Here is a 15,349-nt window from a genome sequence, read left to right as displayed (position 1 = left end):
GTGGCTAAGCAGGAAGCTGTGTGGTCCCAAAGGAACTCACAGCTCACTTTATAATAATGAGCTTTCTAAAAAAAATAGCCTATTTCAGCCCAGTTGGTTGGGCATCATCCCGTGCACTGAAAGGTTGCCGGTTTAATTCTCAATCAGGACTCATGCCCAGGTTTCAGGCTCATTTCCCTGGAGGGAGCATGTAGGAGGCAGCTGATCCATGGTTAGATCTCAAATGTTCCCTCCCTCTCTCTCTAAATATCAATTTTAAAAATAAATAAAAATTAAAAATAGCCTACCTGACCAGTTTGGCTCAGTGGATAAGAGTGTCGGCCTGCGGACTGAAGGGTCCCAGGTTTGATTCCAGTCAAGGGCATGTACCTTGGTTGCGGGCACATCCCCAGTAGGGGAGTGCAGGAGGCAGGATGTTTCTCTCTCATCGATGTTTCTAACTCTCTATCCCTCTCCCTTCCTCTCTGTAAAATATCAATAAAATATATATATATATATATATATATATATATATTTTAAAGCCTATTCCAGGAAAATAAGAAGTAGTTTTATTTATTTCCTAATTACACACACTCTGAATAGAGAGTGAGGTGTTAGCAGTCAGTGTTCCTGGAGCTAACCAAGTTCAGTCACTTAAGCCAATGGCATTGTTTCTGCAAGTGTTACTTGTATACAAGAATAAAACATTTTTTCCCTTTTGTTAGGATGGCAAATTTGAGTTATATCAAAAACTTCAGATTTAGCAACTCGACAAAAGATGAATTGGGATACTGCCTGACCTCAATTGAAGCTGCAATTGAATATATTCGGCAAGGAAGCCTCTCTGTTAAACCGCTGGTAAGATCCCCTCCTACCTTGGTCTGTCTTTGGGGGGTGTCATTGCACATTTGATAGGGTTCTGAGGTTGGTGTGGAGGGTGAATTCTTAAATGGTCTCCTTAGAATGGGGCCTCAGCTGTTTACAGGCCCTGAGCCCGGAAAGCAACCCAGCACACTGCACACTGAGAACCAGATTTGGCTGTGATAGTTTGTGCATTTACATTGTTTATATCCTGCTTCACTGATCCTTGGCATCCTCAAAAGCACATGGGCAGAGGGGAAGCTAGAAACAATGACTTCGGATATCTTGACCATATAGGCAGGAAATGAGGTTAATGTATGCAATTTTAGGACTCACTGACCTTATTATTACTTTCTTGGTTGGTTGGTGAGCTTTGGCTAAGGAGAGGAAATTATATATCTATGTGAATTTTGAGGATCTTTTTATTTTTTTATTTTTTTTATAATAAATCTTTATTGTTCAGATTATTACAGGTGTTCCTCTTCCCCCCTTCTTCCCCTATAGCTCCCCTCCACCTGATTCCCAACTCCACCCCATGCTCTTACCCCCGCCCCTGTCTTCATCCATAGGTGTAAGATTTTTGTCCAATCTCTTCCCTCACTCCTCAGACTCCCTTCCCCCTGAGAATTGTTAGTCCAATCCCTTTCTATGTCCCTCATTCTATTATGTTCACCAGTCCATTTTGTTCTTCAGATTTTTTATTCACTTGATTTTTAGATTCATTTGTTGGTAGGTATGTATTTGATGTCTTTTCGTTGTTCATAATTTTTACCTTTACTTTTCTTCTTCTTCTTCCTCTCCTTCAAGAATACCCTTCAGCATTTCATGTAATCCTGGTTTGGTGTTGATGAACTCCTTTAACTTTTTCTTGTCTGTGAAGCTCTTTATTTGACTTTCAATTCTGAATGATAGCTTTGCTGGGTAGAGTAATCTTGGTTGTAGGTAGGTTCTTGTTGTTCATCATTTTGAATATTTCTTGTCACTCCCTTCTGGCCTGCATAGTTTCTGTTGAGAAATCAGCTGATAGTCGTATGGGTGCTCCCTTGTAGGTAATTAACTGTTTTTCTCTTGCTGCTTTTAATATTCTCTCCCCAGTAGGGGGCAAGCAGGAGCAAACTGATCAATTATTCTGATAATTGATGTTTCTATCTCTCTATCCCTCTCCCTTCTCTAAAATCAATAAAAATATTTTATTAAAAACACACATTAGTGGGATGAAAAGCCAAGAGAGAGAACCTGGAAGCATCTGTACCCTCCTCTGCTCTAGCTTTTCAGGCTCTTGTTTTTCTCACTTGACCAGGTTTCTAATAAGTAGTGTTCACCCCATTCCCAAATAGGTCTTCTCTCTTATGCTATGTCTTCTGGCAGCTCATTTTCCCCTGAAGATTCAGTCCTAGAAGTCTTGCCTCTCTTCATCGCTGCCCTTGATAATTCCTCAGAGTCGAGGAAAGAACACCGAATTTACCTGGACAGTAATGTCTTTGATGTTTCTCTGACCCTAAGCTGCTCAGCTATAAGTCACTGAAAAAAAACCTACAGAGTACTCATAACTTATAACAGCTGGGAGCTAAAGTGGTTCTAATGCTGTCAGACTGTTCCTTAAGCAGAGAATGATCTTACTGTCTTAGAGGTGTTGGTGTTTGTTTCCCAAGTTAATCCTCTGAGGGCAGTCTTGACAGCAGACCCCAGAAATGGTTTACTTCTCAAAATGCTGTCAGCTCTAACTTTAGCTGGACCTGTAAGTCAGAACTTAGAGAGCCTTATCCTAAAGTTTTTTTTGTGTTTTATTTTTAAAATATATTTTATTGATTTTTTACAGAGAGGAAGGGAGAAGGATAGAGTTAGAAACATTGATGTGAGAGAAACATCGATCAGCTGCCTCTTGCACACCCCCTACTGGGGATGTGTCTGCAACCAAGATACATGCCCTTGACCGGAATCGAACCCGGGACCTTTCAGTCCGCAGATCGACGTTCTACCACTGAGCCAAACCGGTTTCGGCCTTATCCTAAAGTTTTATCTGGGTTGGTGAGTTCTTCTGGCAGCAACTCGCTGGAAAAAAAACTCCCTTTACCACCCAAAAACGACTTAAGGAAGTTAATTTGTCGTTAGACAGTTTAGTAGCAGGTGCTCAACTGAGCATTATTAAAGTATCTTGCTGGAAATTATTTTATAAAATAAAGATAGATAGGAGAAGGTACAGGGGGAATAAATGGTGACAGAAGGAGACTTGAGGTGGTGAACACATAGTACATATACAGATGATTTGTTATAGAATTGTGCACCTGAAATCTATATAATTTTGTTGACCAATGTCACCCCAAGAAGTTCAATAAAAAAGAAAAATAGCCCTAGCCAGTTTGGCTCAGTAGATAGAGCGTCAGCCTGTGAACTGGAGGGTCCCAGATTCGATTCCAGTCAAGGGCATGTACCAGTAGGGGATGTGCAGGAAGCAGCTGATCAATGTTTCTCTCTCATCAATGTTTCTAATTCTCTGTCTCTCTCCCTTCCTCTCTGTAAAAGAAAATCAATAAAATACTTTTAAAAAAAGAAAAAAGAAAAATAAAGTAAGGGTACATTATTAGATTTTTTTAATCTAGGTAATCATAACTTTATTAATTGGGTAGACCACAATATCCTATTGGACTTGGAGCCAATGGCCCTATTGTTTGCTATTTTAATAAATATGTTCAAAAACTAAGACTCCTCCCTCCCCTGCTGGTTGACATTGAGAAATATAGACCATCTGTCCGATGGTTTTCCTGCCTGTGCTGCAGATAAAATGGCAGGGGATAGGGCTGTGCAGGCTAGGACAGAAGCTTGAGAGGAGAAGGAGGCCAGCACAGTCAGGTTCCATCTGCAGGAGGATGGTGTGTGCATGCAACATTCCACACTTAGAGGTGACACATTCTACACATGCACAGCCAGTGTGTCGCCACTCTCCCAGAGCTCCCCTGGAAAACGGTCATCAGAGCTACCACTTTCTGGAGAGACAGATAGGAAGTCCTTCTCCCATCCTGATGAGGGTCAGCTCTGTGGCTCAGGGAAAGGGGGAAAGAGGAGCGCGGGATAAAACAGACAATTGGGTTTTCCTGCAGGAGTCTGAGGGATTTGGTGACAGACTGTTCCTGAAGCAGAGAATGAGCTTACTGTCTCAGATGACTTCAACTCCCATTGACTGCCTGTTTAAGGTAAGACACCAGAAGTCTTTCTTTGTGAGGAGCACGCCATCTTTCAGCATCTCTACAGAATCCACATGGTGGTCGACGTAGCTGAACACTGAAGTTCGCCTTGTGCTCGGGGTGGTAGGGATGCTGAGGTTTTACAGGTGAAATCAGCGCCTGTGCTCATCTGCACAGTGTGTGCTATGTGATAGCTCCGAGGGCCCTGGGCCTCCACCTGTGGAACCCTCTGCCCCAACTATCCTTTCTCCACTCGACAAAACACAGTTTGTCCATAGGCCAGTTCAGTGGCACCTCCCTGGAGGCCCCACAGAGGGGATGCCTCTTCTCATTCCAGGAGCCCCACATCTCAAGTGTGCGTTTCCTCTGGGCTGGGAGTGGACTGCTTGGGGTGGTTTGATCATGTAGCAGAACGTGCACCCAGCTACCAGAGGGGGTTCCATGGAGGCCCAGAGCGCCTCCTGGGGCAGGGTGCTCCCCAGTACATCCCACTCCCTGGGGGAACACATCCAGGAATCACGGGTGAGCCCTGCAGTCTTGGTTTTTGATGGGATTTCCTGCTGATTGCAGCTGTTTCCTCCCTCACCCTGCAAGCTAAGGTTTATCAGATACAGGAGCACAGGACCGAGGCTTGTTCTAATAAGAGTCTGAATTCTGAATGTATTGCTTCTCTACTTCTGTTGCTTTGGGAATTTTGTCAGTTGTCATTTTTTTTTTAATTATGAAAATTTCTTACATTTACAAACTACAAAAGTAAAAGATTAGTGTCATGGACAGGTTCCATATAGCCATCTCCCAAACTTAGTTCATCTCTACCCTTGCCCCCTTTCCCTATTCACCCACCCAGATGATTTTGAAATAAATCTCAGAGAGCAAATCAATTCATCCATCCATATATTAGTGTTTCTGCAACACTCAAAAAATTCACACCTTAAAAAGCAAATTTCTCAATATTGATAGTATCTTTGATATCACTTCTCAGCACATTGCTTCAGGTAACCAAAAAGAAGTGGAAAGACTTCTGAGCCAAGAAGACCAAGATAAAGATGCCATCCAAAAGATGTGCCACCCCCTGTGCTTCTGTGATGACTGTGAGAAACTGGTCTCTGGGTAAGAGAGTCTGCATGGAGGCTCCGTGTGCCAGGAAGCAGGATACTCAGGGCTTTGATGGAACTTTTCTACTTCCTTGCCATGTGATTTTGGATGAGGCACTTATCCTGGATGCACTCAGCTTCCTCTGCCATAAGTGGAGACACCCATCTCTGCCTCTTTGGAGCATTAGATGGAATAAAGGTCCTAAAAGTGCTTGGCACGCTGCTGGGCTGGATACAGGGTAGGCAGATATAGGGCCTGCCCAGCCTCGGCAAATGTGTTTAGGATGGGAGGAACACCAGCTTCCTCCAGAAACTCTTTTTGGTCTCCCCTTAACCTCCTCAGGTTGTTTTGCTGGGTGCCAAGGCCTAGAGGAATGGGGTGGCCAGCAGGGACACTAGATGCCTCAGTCCCTCACCCTGTGAGCAGGGAGTGGATTCTCTCCAGGACACTATAAGAGAGGCCCAGTTTGGATCACACCCTGAGTTCTGTCTTCCAGTCCCAAGACCTTGGCATGGCCAGCCTTGTCAGGAGGAGGCTTTGCCCTGCCGTTCCTCGGGTGTCTTTCTCTGTATCTTTTCTCTGTTTTAGGAGGCTGAATGATCCTTCACTTGTCACTCCATTCTCCAGAGATGACAGGGGTCATACACCACTCCATGTGGCTGCCCTCTGTGGTATGTGGTCTTGGATGGGCCTCTGAGGGTTGTCAAGGAAAAGGGATGGAGCCAAGGATGGCCTAGCAGAGGCCTGAAGCCTGGCCGACAGGTGCAGTGGAGTTGGGTGTGGAAAGGGCTGCATCGTGGGCCACCGCTGGTGGCTTCGCTGGAAGAGAATAGCAGACGTTCCTCAGGCTTTCCTGTGCTGCTCCTGGGCTTATCCATGCTCTCACTGTCCTGGGTTGGGGTCAAGAAGGAAAGGCTTGAGTCCAAGCTATGAGAATGATCTTAGAATTGGGTTTCTTATATCCCGCTTTTAAAAAATAACTTTTAAAGTGCACAAAGTAGAAACATAATCTTCTCCAGTGTCACCTGCCATCCTTCTGTCTCCCAGATATAATTTTGATTTATGAGTATCTGGAATTTCCCTGAGCTTGTGTGTATATGAATATAAAGCATATGATCTTGTGGGGGTCATACTGTTCTATTCTATGCTTTTTTCACTCAGTGATAGGTAAGAACATTTCTTCTTGTCATATATATATATATTTTTTTTTTTCTGGTTTAATATTTTATTGATTTTTCACAGAGAGGAAGGGAGAGGGATAGAGAGCCAGAAACATCGATGAGAGAGAATCATGGATCAGCTGTCTCTTGCACACCCCCTACTGGGGATGTGCCCGCAACCAAGGTACATGTCCTTGACCAGAATCGAACCTGGGACCTTTCAGTCCACAGGCCAACGCTCTATCCACTGAGCCAAACTGGTCCCGGCCATATATATTTTTTTAATATATATATATTTTATTGATTTTTACAGAGAGGAAGAGAGAGGGACAGAGTTAGAAACATCGATGAGAGAGAATCATCGATCAGCTGCCTCCTGCACACCCCCCCAATGGGAATATGCCCACAACCAAGGTACATGCCCCTGACCAGAACCGAACCCAGGGCCCTCCAGTCCGCAGGCCAATGCTCTGTCCACTGAGCCAAACCGGTTTCGGCTCTTCTTGTCATATTTTTTAATAGTTCACAGTATTCATCTTATGAACCAGGGAATCTTCTGTGGGTGTCAAGGCTCTTTCCCAGTACCTTCTCTTGCTAAGAAGTAGATTGGAGCTAAGTCCCTCTTAAGAGGCACCCTGAAGTGCCCAGAATCTGCGGAGTCTGACTTGATTCATGTCAGGGAACAAGAGGGTAAAGTTGTGACTTCACACTTAGGGTCTGAAAGCCTCTTGTTTTTCTCCATTGTGAAGTCCTTCTGTTCTGTAGGGCAGGCATCCCTTATTGACATCCTGGTTTCCAGAGGCGCTGTGGTGAATGCCATGGACTATCACGGGTCAACTCCACTTCATCTTGCATGTCAGAAGGGCTATCAGAGCGTGACGGTGAGCAGGGGGTGATGGCGCCACCAGTGCACGTGCTGGATGAGCTGGGCTCTGACTGACTCCAGTCGTGCTGGCTGTGCTCCTCTGTCCTACTGGCTATGCTGCAGCTGCACAGCAGGGCTGCGAGTCTGGGCTCCTCCAGCCCCGGACAAAACTGTGAGGTCTAGGTTATCAGGACAAACATTTTAGGACTTGCTTTTCTAAAATGTCCTGATAATCTGAGGGTAGAGGGAGGGAGGGCTGTACTTTTTTATATCTCAAAACATTTTTCTCTCTAAGGAAGGATGAGAGTGCTATCATTTATTTGTAGAATGGGTACATAAGATTGAAAATAGAAGCAAGTGACTTCCCCCTTATCACCTGCTTTCTCCTCCCCTTTGCAAGCTGCTGCTGTTGCACTACAAGGCCAGCACTGATGTGCAAGACAATAACGGCAACACCGCCCTCCATCTGGCCTGCGCTCACGGCCACGAAGACGTAAGTGGTGCTTGCTATCCCCGGCTGCGTTCACCCTTTCTCTCCGTGAAGAAATGTGAAATTTTACTTAGTTTAGTGTAGTGTGTTTTGTGTGGATAATTATTGGACAATTTGGTGTGTAATTTTTTTAATTAAAAAAATTTAAGTTTATTATAGATGATAGGTTAAAATAACAAACCTGAAACTTGATTGCTCATTATCTGTCATAAAATTATTTTCATTCATCCCTGCTACCATCTGACTCTTATATTCAGATTCAATTTCTACCTTTTACTTTTTTATAGTAATATCAAAGAATTTCATAATTTCCATTTTCACTTAATATTTAACAGTGTTTTATTTTTTCCTAACTATTCTCTCTCCCCCTTCTCTTCATAGTAACATACAAGTAGTTTTATACATATACTAGAGGCCTGATGCACAAAACTTGTGCAAGAGTAGGCCTTCACACACACACACACACACACACACACACACACACCCAGCCACCAGAAGGCCCCCGGGACTCGGGCTTCCCTCATAGCCCCGGCTTCATCCAGAAGGTTGTCCAGAAGGCCATCTGGTCTAATTAGCATATTATACTTTTATTATTATAGATAGGGTTGAAGCTGGGTGAGGTGGGTGATGTGTAAAAACGAGATCGTACCCTACACATTTTCATGCAGCTTACTTTCCTAACTTAATGCTACATTATGGAAATTCTCTAGGTCAGTAAATATAGATCTGGCCTGTCTTTCATCGCTGCAGTAATCAATTATGTGTATTGCATCAGTGTTCTTAAGACTACCCATTGATTGTGACAATACCTCTGAAATATTATCCACCAGGGCAGCTCATTGTGCCACTCAGGGCACATTTTATTGGAGGCTGGTCATGTAAACACCCTCTGCCTGGCATGTACCAAAATGTCAGACTTCCAGAAAGAAAATAGGTGTTCATATCAACAGGTTGGGCACAGTGAGCCCCTCTTACCAGGTAGGGGACTTAGACACAATCTAAATCCAAGCTCCCAAGGAATACTGCAAGTCATGGGCCAACCTTGCAGTCAGGCCTTTCAAGGGACTGTGGTCTCGGGCCTGTTGTGGTCATTCCTTTCTGCACATAGATATATCACGATGTATTTAGCCATTTCTAACTGACAAACCCTTGAGTTCTTTGAGAAAGCGAGGTGTCTTGATCAGGTAACCTGGAGCCCCTGGGTTCCCTCTCTGTTACTGTGCAGTTACTTGGTTAGTGGAGCCTTGATTGAGCTAGGACCTGGATCTAGGCTGTGGAGTACACAGATGTTGCCTGGGGCTTAGCATGTGAGATAATGTGGCATCTCCCAATTTCTTTGCAGTGTGTGAAGGCTTTGGTCTACTATGATGTGCAATCATGCAAACTAGATATTGGTAATGAGAAAGGAGACACCCCCCTACACATAGCTGCACGCTGGGGTTACCAGGGCATCATAGAGACGTTGCTACAAAATGGAGCATCCACAGAGATCCAGAACAGAATGAAAGAAACGCCCCTCAAGTGTGCATTAAACCCAAAGGTAGATTGTTTTTGTGTGTGTATGTTTTTGTGTTTTGTGTTTTTTGTTTTTTGTTAAGGACTATGACTTTAAAAAGAAAATCAATGTCTACAGATTAGGTCTTGGCTATGCTGGACAAATTGCATTAGTGCCTGAGGGCAGGACTTGGCCTGTACTCTCTCTGCTGCATTTGGGTCGTGGTGGTTAATGGGTTTTTACTTATTTATATTATTATTAGTGGCCTGGGGCATGAAATTCATGCACGGAGGGGGGTTCCTTCAGCCCAGCCTGCACCCTGTCCAATCAGAGACCCCTTGGAGAATGTCCTACTGCAATCTGGGACTGCTGGCTCCTAACCACTCACCTGTCCCCAACTGCCCTCCCCTGCCGACCTGGTTGCCCCCAACTGCCCTCCTCTGCTGGCCTAATCTTATCCCCAACAGCCCTTCCCTACCAGCCTGATCTTGTCCCTAACTGCCCTCCCCTGCTGGCCTGATCTTGCCCCCAACTGCCCTCCCCTGCTGGCCAATTTGGTTCTGATTGTTCAGTTTCTATGCCAGTCAGCGTCAAAAGCTCTGCCTCCTAGGCAGCCATTGGCTCCTCACAGTTCACCCAGATTTGGTTCTGATTGGTCAGTTTCTATGCCAGTTAGCATCTCTGGGCCTATCTTCAGGCCTGATCAGAGAGGCAGGGCTAATCAGCAGCCCCCTTGGAGGTCTAGGGAGAAAAAGAGGTACGGCTGCTGGTGAAGCCCGAAGAGAAAGAGAGGCAACAGCTGATCAACAGCTGTCACGGAGGCTCCGGATCAGACCCTGCCTCTCTCTTCAGGCCTCTCTCTGGGCCTGATCCACAGCCCGCTCAGCAGTCAGTGCTGGGTTACTACGCCTGCACCAGCAGCAGTCATTGCTGGGTCCCCATGGCAACCCAGCACTGAGTGCAGGACTGACTTCCAGTATCCAATCAATCCTTCAGTCGGTCAGTACGGACCCTGGGTTTTTATATATTAGGATGAGTTGTTCTTTGTGTTCTAAGAGCTACTCCCAGCAGAGTTTGCCCCAGCCTCTGAATGCTATTGCCTTATGAGCAAATGGAGTGAGTAAAACGGGAGAGTAACTCTGACCGGCAGAAGTGGAGAAAGGGAGTGGAACATGGAAGCAGTAAAGGATGTTACTTCATCTTCAGCTCCTAAAAACTTGATCCTGATTTGACCAATTTTGAGCATCATTGGGTATTACTTCTTCCAAAAGTGATTTGTTAATGAACTACTCACCCTTTCCTGGGAGTAATGTCTGGGAGCATTCAGTTTTTTTGTGTGTTTTTCTTTGGGGTTTTTTGTTTGTTTTGTTTTCTTTTTTAAATATATTTTATTGATTTCTTATAGAGAGGAAGGGAGAGGGATAGAGAGTTAGGAACATCAATGAGAGAGAAACATCGATCAGCTGCCTCCTGCACACCTCCTACTGGAGATGTGCCTGCAACCAAGGTGCATGCCCTTGACCAGAATCGAACCTGGGACCTCTCAGTCTGCAGGCCGATGCTCTCTCCACTGAGGCAAACCAGTCTGGACTAGCATTCAGTTTTTGACAACATGTAAAAGTGCTCACTTCATACGTGAGCGGGGAATGAGGAGTCCGCAGCTTAGAAAAACCATTTCTTTGTACCTCATCTCCCAGCAGATTGAAGGCATGCCTTCAGTGAAGTGTGGTCGGCCAGCTGGCCAGAGGAAGCTGAGCCATGTGAATGAAAGGTCCCAGGTCATCAGGTTGAGGTGTCTAGAACATTTGTGGCTCACAGAAATGATTCCATTTTATGTATTTTCTTTTTTAATCCTCACCTGAGGATATTGTTCATCAACGAGGGGGGGCAGATAAGAGAGAAACATCAATTGTTTGTCTCCCATACGCACCCCATTTGGGGATTGAACCCACAACCTGAGTATATGTCCTGACCGGGAATTAAACCTGCTACTTACCCTTCAGTGCACGAGACAATGCTTTAACCACAGAGCAATACTCGTCATGGCAAAGGATTCTTTTGTTGTTGTTGTTAATCCTCACCCGATATTTTTCCATTGATTTTTAGAGAGAGTAGGGGAAAGAGGAAAATACAGAGAGAAACATCGAAGTGAGAGAAACACATTGATTGGTTCCCTCCTGCACAAGCCCTGACCAGGGCCTGGGCCAGGGAGGAACTTACAACTGAGGCATATGCCCTTGATCAGAATCTAACTTGGGACCCTTTGGTCTGCAGGCTGATGCTCTATCCACTGAGCCAAACCAGCTAGGGCAAATGATTCTATTTTAATACAGGCCTCCTGTTGTCTCCCTCTGCACAGGCCTTGCTTTTTGTTTCTTGATGCTTTCAGCTTCCGTTTAGTTTCTGACTCTCTTCTAGGGAAGCCTTTCAGTTTATATCATCTTCTAGAAGTAGCACGGTTGTTTTATTGTTTGTTTTTTTGTGTTTTTAAAAAAATATTTTTTATTGATTTTTTACAGAGAGGAAGGGAGAGGGATAGAGAGCTAGAAAAATTGATGGGAGAGAAGCATCGACCAGCTGCCTCTTGCACACCCCCTACTAGGGATATGCCCGCAACCAATGTACATGCCCTTGACCAGAATTGAACCTGGGACCTTTCAGTCCACAGACCGACGCTCTATCCACTGAGCCAAACTGGTTTTGGCAAGTAGCACAGTTTTTAAACTACTTTATTAAGGTATGATGGACATACAAAGAGCTGTACATATTTTATGTTTAGGCACACCTAGGAAATAGCAGGTTTGGTTCCAGACCACGCAGGAAAGTGAGTCATAAATTTTTGCTCTTGGAAGAGTCTTGCCTTCAATTTGTAAAACACGCAACATCTGTAAAGTGCAATATAGCAAAGCACAATCAAATGAGGCACGACGGTACACAACTTGATTCGTTTGGAGATACGTACATACTGGTGAGGTCATCACCACAATCTGTGCTATAAACATATCCATCACCTTCAAAAGTTTCCTCTCGTCTTTATTATGTTTGTGTGTGACAAGAACATTTAACATAAGATCTACAGGAGCACAGTTTTTGAAGGTGAAATCCCTGCTCCTGACCCCTGGGCCATACTTCCCGTGCGCTCATAGGGTCTGCTCTGTAGCAGCCACAGCTGATGGACTGGGGGGTGCTGCCTGTGGCCTGCGATGCCCGGAGGAGCTGAGGGTTTCCTCTTCCAAAGGCCCTTTCCCAAGGGAGGTCTCAGAGGGAAGGAGATAGCTGCCTGCTTGGGTCTGCTCTGAGCTGCTCGTGGTGCCAGTGAAAAGGCCACACTTCATTCCTGTGGACATATAGCCCGGGGGCTAGACAGGGCAGCCTTTGAGGCCCCTCCTGTGGCTGGGCTTCTCTTGTCCTCCGAGCCCGTTCATGGGAAGCACCAGCTCCTCTGCCAGGCAGCAGGAATGTGGTGCTGCAAGAGGAAGCCCAGACTTACTCTGGTTCTGAGCAGTTCCACTCAGGCCGTGGTTTCCCTGTCCCTCCAAGGGTGTGGCTGAGCTGTCTCCCTTTCTGAGGAGATGGGCAGTCAGTGGGATATTATGGGTGATGCTTTGGTGATCCATCTCATTCAGTACTTTGCTTGTCCCCTTTGTCCTCCTAGATTCTGTCGATAATGGAAACCCGTCACATGTCCTTTGAAAGGAGACAACAGTCTGCAGTGGTAAGTGAACAGGGCGGTAATCCTTGGCTCTATTTATGACCAGAGCATCCTCTCTGGCTCTCACCTGCCTCTTCTCTTGCCGTGCTCCGTTTCTGCAGGTCCCTGTGCCACCCCCTCAACACTTCATGGATTCCATCAGTCAGAGGTCCTCTGCCTCCAGCTCTTCCTCTGTGTCTGTCAGCTCCAGACAAAGGGAACCCAAGAAGGACTACAGAGAGGTGAGGCCCCAGCTGGGAGGAAGGGCTGCGAGGCCCTGCATATGGCTCTGGTTAAAGAGTTAGGGCTTGCCCTTGCTGGTTTGGCTCAGTGGATGGAGCATCAGCCTGCAGAGTGAAGGGTCCCGGGTTTGATTCCAGGCACAGGCACATGCCCAGGTTGTAGGCTCAATCCCCAATAGGGGGCATGCAGGAGGCAGCTAATCAATGATTCTCTCTCTCATCATTGATGTTTCTCTCTCTCCCTTTCCCTTCCTCTCTGAAATCAATAAAAATATATTAAAAAGAGAAAAAAAAAAGAAAAAAAGAAAAGAGGGCCTGATGAGGGCCACCTAGTTGGCCTGACCACCATAACCAGGACAGCCTTGCCTGCTGTGGCCAACGTCAGTGCCTGGAGAGGAGCCCAGATGTTTTCACCCTGCTTGCCCTTCATGGTCTGCTCCCTCAGCAGCTCTTTGCTTTGTAGACAATGTGTGTGTGTGAGAGAGAATAGCCTAAGAAAAGTATAAGTAAAGTCACCTATAGGTCCACTGATATAAGATCATTTTACAAAGTGAATTTTCTCTGCCCTCACCTCCCACTCCATAAGACCTCTGTTAGCTGAGGTGGGTCCTTTCTAACTCCTTACAAAGTTTATACAGACATTTTTTTTTAAATACAATAAATTTTTATTGTTCATATTATTACAAATGTTCCTTTTTTTTCTCCCCCCACATTGCTCTCCTCCACCAGGTTCCCACCCCACCCTCTGCCCTTTCCCCACTCCCCATTGTCCTCATCCATAGGTGCACAGTTTATGTTCAGTCTCTTCCCACATCCCCCTCTCCCCTTTTCCCCAAGACTCATCATTTCACTCCCCTTCCATACCTCTGATTCTATTATATTCAACAGTTAATATTGTTCATCAGATTTTTTAAAAATAGATTTTATTGATTTTGTAGAGAGGAAGGGAGAGAGAGAGAGAGAGAGAGTTAGAAACATCGATGAGAGAGAGTCATCGATCAGCTGCCTCTTGCACTCCCCCTACAGGGGATATGCCCGCAACCAAGGTACATGCCCTTGACCGGAATCGAACCCAGATCCCTTCAGTCCCCAAGCTGACGCTCTATCCATTGAGCCAAACCGGTTTCTGCCAGATTTTTTTTTTTTTTTTTTTTTTTTTTTTTTTTTTAGAGTGGGTAATTCTTTATTTATTTATTTTTTTAATAAGTTTTTATTTTTCATATTATTACAAATGTTCCTTCCCCCCCCCCCCCACCATTGCTCTCCTCCACCAGGTTCCCACCCCACCCTCTGCCCTTTCCCCTCTCCCCATTGTCCTCATCCATAGGTGCACAGTTTATGTTCAGTCTCTTCCCACGCCCCCCTTTCCCCTTTTCCCCAAGAATCGTCAGTTCACTCCCCTTCCATACCTCTGATTCTATTATATTCAACAGTTAATATTGTTCATCAGATTTTTTTAATTTCCTTGGTTTTTAGATTCACTTGTTGATAATTACGTATTTGTTGTTCATAATTTTTATCTTTGTTTACTTTCTCTTCTGAAAGAACCCCCTTCAGCAATTCATATAATTCTGGTTTGGTGGTGATGAACTCCTTTAGCTTTTTTTTATTAGTGAAGCTCTTTATCTGGCCTTCGATTCTGAGTGATAGCTTTGCTGGGTAGCTTATTTTTGGCTGTAGGTTCTTGCTATTCATCACCTTGAATATTTCTTGCCATTCCCTTCTGGCCTGCATGGTTTCTGTTGAGAAGTCAGCTGACAATCGTATAGGTGCTCCTTTATAAGTTACTACCTTCTTTGCTCTTGCTTCTTTTAGTATTCTCTCTTTATCTTTTGCTCTTGGAATTTTAATAATGATGTGTCTCGGTGTGGTCCTCTTTGGATTCCTTTTGTTTGGAGTTCTGTGCGCTTCCTGGACTTGTAAGTCAAATTCTTTCACCAGGTAGGGGAAGTTTTCTGTCACTATTTCTTTCAGTATGTTTTCGATATCTTGCTCTCTCTCATCTTCTGGAACCCCCATAATTCTGATGTTGGTTCGCTTGAAGTTGTCCCAGAGGTTTCTAACATTATCTTCAATTTTCTGGATTCTCTTGCCTTCTAGCTTCTGGGGAGGAGTGTCTTCTGGCTCTTTATGTTCCAAATCTTTGACTTGATTCTTGCGATCTTCCCTTCTGTTTTTAGGACTCTGTAGAATATTTTTTATTTCAGACAATGTATTCTTTATTTCTTGTTGATCCCTTATCATTTCTTGTTGACTCCTTATTAATTCTAGTTGATCTCTTTTCATATC

General features: G+C 44.8%; 1 protein-coding gene and 1 long non-coding RNA gene across 8 annotated transcripts in view; one reads left to right on the top strand and one right to left on the bottom strand.

Annotated features, from left to right (window-relative positions):
* ANKRD27 (ankyrin repeat domain 27) overlaps positions 1–15,349 on the top strand; it is a 72,284-nt gene that overhangs the window by 27,772 nt on the left and 29,163 nt on the right. For all 7 annotated transcript variants that reach the window (XM_084905692.1, XM_084905691.1, XM_084905694.1 and 4 more), the window contains exons 12-20: positions 705–837; positions 3,939–4,031; positions 5,005–5,132; positions 5,706–5,788; positions 7,043–7,158; positions 7,543–7,635; positions 8,975–9,172; positions 12,783–12,842; positions 12,941–13,060. In XM_084905692.1, coding sequence (XP_084761818.1) covers positions 705–837; positions 3,939–4,031; positions 5,005–5,132; positions 5,706–5,788; positions 7,043–7,158; positions 7,543–7,635; positions 8,975–9,172; positions 12,783–12,842; positions 12,941–13,060 — 1,024 coding nt within the window. The remainder of the gene's footprint in view (positions 1–704; positions 838–3,938; positions 4,032–5,004; positions 5,133–5,705; positions 5,789–7,042; positions 7,159–7,542; positions 7,636–8,974; positions 9,173–12,782; positions 12,843–12,940; positions 13,061–15,349) is intronic.
* LOC311633301 overlaps positions 1–15,349 on the bottom strand; it is a 49,411-nt gene that overhangs the window by 16,522 nt on the left and 17,540 nt on the right. The window lies entirely within an intron of this gene.

The sequence above is a fragment of the Pipistrellus hanaki genome (genome assembly GCF_964339955.1).
Source record: "Pipistrellus hanaki genome assembly, chromosome: 15".
In the NCBI taxonomy this organism is placed as follows: Eukaryota; Metazoa; Chordata; class Mammalia; order Chiroptera; family Vespertilionidae; genus Pipistrellus; species Pipistrellus hanaki.
This window is presented reverse-complemented; position numbering and strand designations above follow the sequence as displayed.